Here is a 7,917-nt window from a genome sequence, read left to right on the forward strand (position 1 = left end):
AAGACCTTGTACAGTCTTTATCTCACAGTCTTAGAACATATGACTATGACAGCTGCCTTTCAGTAGCACCCAGGATAATCTCCTTTTTATTTATTTATTTATTTTTTTTTCAGGATTGAGGTTATTTTAATTAAAGCAATAATAGAAATATAAGGAATTATTGATTAACCAGTCAAAGCCTTTGATATTTGTGTGGTTGATTCTCTGTATCTAGAGGATAACTTTTTGGAAAAAGTAAGATTTAACTGTAGAAATTGCTCTGCTCAAGGTGAATAATAAATGTGTGAGTTTTGTATCATATTTATATCAAATCACAATGTGATATTTTTCTTAGTCTAAGATCAGGCTCCCTGAAGTAAACATGAGCATCAAAAGTTTAATATTGTCTGACATGAAAATGGGTTTCATAGTTTCATCTTTTTATCAAAAAAACAAGACCTTGATCCTTTCTGCCTGAAGTTATACAGAATTAAGTTGTTAAGAACAATAGAAATATACCAAGTACCCATCTTGATTAGTAATAACTGATTTTCCTAAATTTTGGTGCTTATTTTGCAGCAGAACCCCAAACTTGCGGTCTCTCAGGGGCAGTACCTGTCTGTGTTCAATCATACTTTAAGACCTTTAAGAAAAATGTCAGTTAGTTCTCTCAGAAGTTAACCACCCTTCTAATTGCACTTTGCAACTCCTAGAATTATGTACAGAGATAAATATGATTTCTAGTATTACTACTGTCACTTAAAAAGACATTTCCCTAAGAACAACAGATCTGACGCTCCAGTCTGATACAACTGCTTTGTATCTTTCTGTTTCAGCAGAAAGGTAAAGTTAACTGGCCCAGATTCTGGTTCCAAATACATTTCTTCAGCATCAGTAAAGACTCAAGAGGTCCCTGTCCCTGTATTTTTTTTTTTTTTCTCTAGCTGCACCATTTCTGTAAAAAATGGTGGTCTGCTTAAACCAGCTTATTCAGCATTGCCACTTAACCTGAAGCTTCAGCTTTGCATATTTTCAGACAGTTTTGGACAGTTCAAGATGATGTACTTCATCATAGCACAAGTTTTGCAAGGCAATATACCAAGTCTAAGCATCCAGTGTCCATTAGAGAGCTGCAGGACTTGGTTTAACAGCAATACTTGCTCGAGTAAAAAGCTGCATGCTCTGCTTGAACTCAGAAGTTTGTCTGCCGCACACAGTACAATTTTAAATGTAAACTTCATCTGAGCACAGATGAAATGTTAGACTTTGATAGAACAAAAATGACAAACCATAAGAAGCAGGTCTGCTGAAACTTTTCTGACCTTTATTTTTATTTAGAGATACCAGCTGCAAAGCACAGCTTTCATATTAATTCATTATATATTGAAAATATGCAAGCTGTCTGTTTCAAAACATTAAATGACTAGCTCAAACTTCCCAAAGAAAAGAAAATTCACTAGAACTTTTCTATTATACACAGCTGTTACTAACATAAGCTGATTCATTATGTGTTTCCATGTCAGTCTCTACAAAGTAGTTTGTAGAATGAAGGACACTGTATTGTAAAAATGACGATCCTGAACTAAAAAGAATTTCTACCCACAACCTGAGCCCAGATAACCAAGTGTCTCATTCACATTAGTAAAATATTAACAAAGGTCATCGGTTGTCATAGCAAAATGAGCAGTTGCACTGAACGTAATTTCATTTATGGAGGTTCAGAAAATTGACATCATGGCTGTGAGAACGTATAAATAACCAGAATACAGCATTTCAAATCAAAGGCAGCAACGTCTCTGAAGGGAGCATTCTATAGGTTAAGTTTATCAAGAGGCACAGCAGAAACTGGATTTTGCAAAAGAAACTGAGAAGCTTTTTAGAAAACATTTCTGAGAACATCTGAGAGATTTTTTCCTCTGTCTTTAGATTTGTTTGCAATTTCTTTTTTTTTTTTAAAAAAAAAACCTACAACAACAACAACAACAACAAAAAAAAACAACAACATGTGCACTGGAGGCTGTGCTAAGTGCCTAGGAATCACTCTTATCCCTTTGGCTGTGCTATGTACACTTGCTAATATTTTGCTGTTTTTCCCTGGAGGAAAAGTGGTTGAAAACAACCAAAATATTACAGATGAGGTTTGGTACTTCGGAGGGATCTTAGGATCTGGTGTACTGGTGAGTATATAAATTCAGATATTACAGTCTTTTTTGTACCACCTAAACCATGACTTTTTATTGTTGAATTTTCTCAAATGCAGGCTCCAATACTGCAAATTCTTCTTTGATAAGCAAATAAGTTAAAAGTCACCCAATAGTTTAGCAATAAGTTACTTAATTTAGTGTCAAGGAAATAAAGACATAGAACTATTGCATTTAAAAGTAATTGTAATTTGAATTCATCCCAACTCAAACTGTATTTCTGCCTTTGGTAGATGATCTTTCCTGCTTTGGTGTTTTTGGGCCTTAAGAATAATGATTGCTGTGGATGCTGTGGTAATGAGAGCTGTGGAAAGAGGTTTGCGGTAAGTGAGAAGAAATGTGGCAAAAAAGTAAAAGATGTATTATTATCAATAAGAATATATACATCAGGGTAGACCTGTGTGGTGTCAAGAGTTGGACTTGATGATCCTTAAGGGTCCCTTCCAACTCAGGATATTCTATGATTCTATGGTTCTATGATCTTCTGCTCGCAATCATTGAGAGACTAGACAGATGCTCTCCAAATTGTAAGACGCAAATCTTACGTCTTGTCATTTGTTTGAGCACTTAAAGGTATAAATAGCAGGTTGTCAAAATGGTGTTGTACCTTTAATGTTGTGTCACAGGTACCAAATCTGTACTGCCTTGATATATTTAGCAATCACAACATACTAACAGTTGTGATCACAATTAAAATGAATTTCTGAAAGATCTGCACTTGGTTTTGCACAGCACAACAGTTCTCTCTTCAGCCATTTTTTTGCTGGCAGTTTTAAAAATTACTTTGACAGTTGGGCATTATATTCCCAGCTGATTGCAGGGCCATGCGGGAGGCTATGAATATCTTAGGTTCATAAGAAACTTCTGGTTGGAACAAGCCTTGGGAATTTACCTAACTCAACATCCTGCTTAAAGCAGTCAGCCCTAAACTGGGCTCTACTATGATTTACATAGTGGATGTAAATCCTTTCTCCTTTCACACCACAAGTGAAAAGTTTCAAATGGATACATTTAGCCACTAGTAAACAACTCAAGCATGTTATTTAAAAGATGAGATTAGATATAAAATCGGCATATTCCTCCGGGAAAGTCTGTCCTTCTGAGATAAATTGTTTGGCACAAATTGATCATTACACTCTTTTACAAAGGAACAGATATTTCACTTAAAAAAAAAAAAAAAAAAAAAAAGAGTCATGGCTGCGAGATTAACAAAGTGTTTTCCCTAAATTCCCTATGATTCTGTCTCCCTGCAATCCCAAGAAAACTCTTTAGGAAAAAAAATGGAGGCACATATTTCTCTTTGTCACACTGCATTACTAACTTTCTGTCAACAGTGAACAAAGCTTAGCTTTCAAGACCACATATAACTCGGCATCTACCAAACCACTAATGTTTTGCTGCCAGACTTCCACTCACCACCCTGCAATTCAGAAATTCAGATGAACTTGGAGAACATCTATAGAGACAGAGGTGACCCTCTGAGCTGTGAGCGCTCTCCACCTGTGGTCATGCTGGCAAACGTAAGATAAAGCATATGTAAGGATATTGCTGTTCATACAGCAACCTCCATTCCACAGTGCCATACCTTGCTGATGAATCCTGCTAGTGCTGTAGCTGTCTGAGTGACTGCGAATATTAGTACAGTCACAACACTATATTAAGAGTCCTGGTGGCCTTACCACAGCATGACTGAGAACTGAACTTGCTCTTGTATTTTAGCAGAAGTATCATTACTATGATGTCTACTACATTAATATAATTTTTGTTAGCCTCATCAGATATGCCAACATAAAAATGCATACCTGTCCATGTTTATGAACCATTTGGACAACTCCCTAATTAATATCCTTTGAGGATGGTTAGCCCTAAAGTGGTCAGGCAGTTGGACTTGATGATATTTGAAGGTCATTTTCAGCTGAACGGTTCAGTTCTGTTCTGTCTCAACACTCACAAAAGATCCTTGTGATGACATGTGTATAAGCACTCAGAGACTGGAAAGTACATTTCTTTTTTTCCCCTCACCTATATCACTTTGATCCAGTAAAAGATATCCCCTGTACCTACAAACTGCTGTGGCTACCTCTATCTACAAACAATTAGGGTTTGAATTTTAAGTGATTAAAAACCAAGTAGGGCATTTTGGATATATTTGGGCAATTTGCTTACATATTAGTGTATGCGAGAATGTACTAATGGAAAGCCAGAAAAATGAGGAAAGCCTTCTGTTAATTCCAATTGCACTACTAGAGCTAATGGCAATAAGTACCTGTGAGAAGATAAAGAAAAATACACTAATACGAAACCTGAAGGGAAGTCTCAAGAAGGAAAAATAAAATTACTTGGTCCAAATATGACTAAGATAAAAAAGTTAACTAGTAAAGGGTACTGTAGATTTTTATTTTATTTTTTTTTAATGCAGTAAGTGGTCCAATACTTCAGTCATGCTTATAATCTTCTGTGAAAGACAGCTTCTTCAGTGAAACACTGTACCTTGAACAAAGAAAATGCTTCGATACATACTGTATAAACGGGAAGAGTGCCATCTACTGTGTAGGTACCAAGTCCATGAATCTTCAGGCAAAGACTGTCCTCACCTAACTCTTTCAAAACTTCTAAATACCAGTGCCAGTATACATTATATATTTATCATGCAATTGCAAACTAAAACATTTCAGCTATTCAGCAGCTGACTGTTTTGACCGTTAAGAGCTGAGCTTAGGGAATGTACCTTTACATTAATAGGGCACATTTCATTGTTCGAATGAGAATAAAAATAACATAATTTTTCTCTGTCAGATGTTTTCCTCTATAATATTTGCTGCAGTTGGAGTTTTGGGAGCTGGATATTGCTTTGTTGTGTCAGCAGTAGCCCTAAACAGAGGCCCTAAATGTGATGATGGAAAAGATTGGCTCTATCCCTTCCAGGATGGGTAAGACAAGACAACAGGGAACAAATAAATAATTAAATAAATAAGTATGATTTAACTTTGTGATACTTTGTGATATTGTTAAACTTCCAAATCTATTGTATAACAATAGGAATTTTACTATTAATCTAAAAAATATGCTCTTTGAAGACCCAGCAATGCGCAGCAATACTAATTAAGCAACAAGAACAGATAGATGCGTAAAGAATACGATGACCAATCAAAATTATTGAGTTTCAAAGGAGCCAGTAAAGAGTACAGCACTCTAGTTTATTCTTGGGATTATAAACAGTATTCGAGGATAAATTCAGTCCCTTTGATTAGCAGTGACATCTTTTATTGAAATACAATGTTTTTCAAGTAATTCATGTTTATATCATTTTTTATCGTGGTTATGGAATTTCAAAGTTGTCTCTTCCTCCCACTACAAGTAAAACGTTTGCTATCATTTATATTTATCACTTCCACACAGATAGCATGAAGGAAAAAATCTAATGCTGTAACCAAAGAAAAGCCCGGGGTTTCTGCTAGAGGGGGAATTACAGAAGATGCCATATTCCTCGGGAAACCCTACGATTCTTCCATGCTTTGTAGGTCCATTTAATGCACCACTAGATGTCAGCACTGCTTCGTGCAATAGCAGAACTAAACCGACAGTAGGAAAGCCACTTGACTTCAGACAAGATATTAATAGGGATGAACATCATTTTGGAACATACTTGGCTATGGTTTCGTAATGTCTTCTTCCCAATATACCACGAACGATTAGATTGTATCTACCACATTATTATCTTTGATTGTGTTTTCTCTTTTCAAATCAATTACTTCAAATGATCTAGAAACTACAAAAACTAATGTTCTAAACAAAATGTGCTGTAATGGGAATACTTTTTTACAATACTGAAGGTAACAGAAATTCAGTCACATATTACAAGAGTCACAGCTTGTCAGCCATAACAGGTCACCACTTTGGGAGCTAACATCATCTCCATAACTGTTGTTTCCTTCTGCACAGGAATTATTTAGGTAACCACACAATATGGACTATGTGTAAATCACCTGCCACTATAGTTCCTTGGCACCTGACCCTCTTCGCCTTGCTGCTAGTGATGAGTGGGATCCAAGCAGTGCTCTGCGGCATTCAGGTTGTGAACGGACTCTTTGGAACGATCTGTGGGGACTGCAAATGTTGCGGATGTTGTGGGGTAAGCAACCGATGTTTTTCGCTCATTACTTTGTGTGCTGATAACAGCTGTATATGCACTTGATTGGCTGATGGTTTGAAAAACTAAACAAGCCTTCATTCACTTCACGGTGCTTCACAGCACCATCATCATGTTTTCTAAAGTACAGTTAAAATCTTACAGTGTTGTCAAGTGATGAAAATATGATCTCAGTCCTTATTTGTGGGGTTTATCTGACAGCTTCCTGTAGCCACTGGAAAATAATAAAATCCTTTGGACGTCACAAGAACATTACCCACCAAATAATCTCCATATTTTTGATCTTCTAGGGAGATGGAACTGTCTAAATAATATGAACAGTGCAGAGAACCTTCTCCTCTTGGGAAGCTCCCATCTGAAACTGCTCTGGAGAGCAGCCCTCAAGATGTGTTGCCTCTGGCTAAGAAGATCAGAATGAAGGCCACTTCGCTCCACTGATGTTACGAAGCCCTGACTTCCCTTCTAGCTAGCCTTCCTGAAACCTCGCTTCATGGAATAAAATAAGTGAAATTCAACTCTCACAATCATATTTATTTTTGTAAAACAGCTTCCATTTAATATTTTGCCTGAAAATACTCTTTTTATTTTTCTCTCCCAAATCAGATTTCTAACTTTGGATCACAAAACAGTGCTGGTACAAGTTCAGTTGTTATGCAATTTCATCTAATTTCTTTTGAGATTTATCAAACGGCAATGTCACAAACAAGTGTAACTGCTCATGATTATATGTTTATGTACATGGAAAAGCAAGGACTTCTCTCTTCCAGACTGCTATAATTAAAATGCTTTTTATAAAGAGACTCTGTTACAAAAAAGATTCATTAATCTCATGGTGAGGTCTCTTTTCTTGAGTGAGTCTCACTGATGGGTGTATTTAGCAGCACAACTGTGCCTGTCAGCATATGGTCAAAGCAATAGGCTGGAGAATAGACTGCTGTGGATCTCTAGTTGGCAGCATTATGAACCTGCTTGGACACCACTGTACCCAGCTTCAGGAATTCATTGAGAAAGGCCAATGCATAGCCATTTCTTAGCATGACAGGGTACTGACTTCTCCCAGCATTTTATTTCTCTGACCCATGATCAATTTTCACCCTTGAAGGAGGAAATATAACAACACAGCATAACAGTAGAAGATGAAACTGAAAACTGAGAGTATAAGGAAATTTGTAGAGAGACTTTCCCAGAGTACTTCCACAGACTAGAATTCTTTGTATTCCATGAATATCCTGAGAAAAAGGTTCCATCTCTGTATTTAACTCTTCTTGACAAATATCTTCTCCACAAAGCTGTCCAGTTGTTTCCTGAATCGCAATATCCCTTCTATACCTGAACTTCATGTTGTGGGAAGAATATCCTTTGTTCTGACTCTGCTGTCTGCTTATTTCATTTAGTGCCTCCTAGTTCTTGTCTGCAAGAAAGATTATACATTTTCCCCATGACACCTAATTTCACAGGTTCTCTCATATTTCTTCTTAGTTGTCTCTTTTTTACCCTGAGCAAAGTTGGTTTATTTATCCAATCATATAGAAGTTGTTTCGCTTTTTTTTTTTTTCCCCACTTTTTATTTTTTTCATCTTTCCCCAT

At 36.5% G+C, this 7,917-nt stretch overlaps 1 protein-coding gene across 1 annotated transcript; it reads left to right on the forward strand.

Annotated features, from left to right (window-relative positions):
• The first annotated feature begins 1,721 nt into the window (after positions 1–1,721).
• TM4SF4 (transmembrane 4 L six family member 4) lies at positions 1,722–7,130 on the forward strand. The gene is made up of 5 exons (XM_068691966.1): positions 1,722–2,156; positions 2,414–2,503; positions 4,977–5,110; positions 6,123–6,312; positions 6,621–7,130. Exons 1-5 carry the CDS (start codon positions 1,983–1,985, stop codon positions 6,636–6,638), a joined length of 606 nt encoding a protein of 201 aa, XP_068548067.1. The 5' UTR covers positions 1,722–1,982; the 3' UTR covers positions 6,639–7,130.
• The last annotated feature ends 787 nt before the right edge of the window (positions 7,131–7,917 follow it).

Source organism: Anas acuta, chromosome 9 (genome assembly GCF_963932015.1).
Source record: "Anas acuta chromosome 9, bAnaAcu1.1, whole genome shotgun sequence".
Classification (NCBI taxonomy): domain Eukaryota; kingdom Metazoa; phylum Chordata; class Aves; order Anseriformes; family Anatidae; genus Anas; species Anas acuta.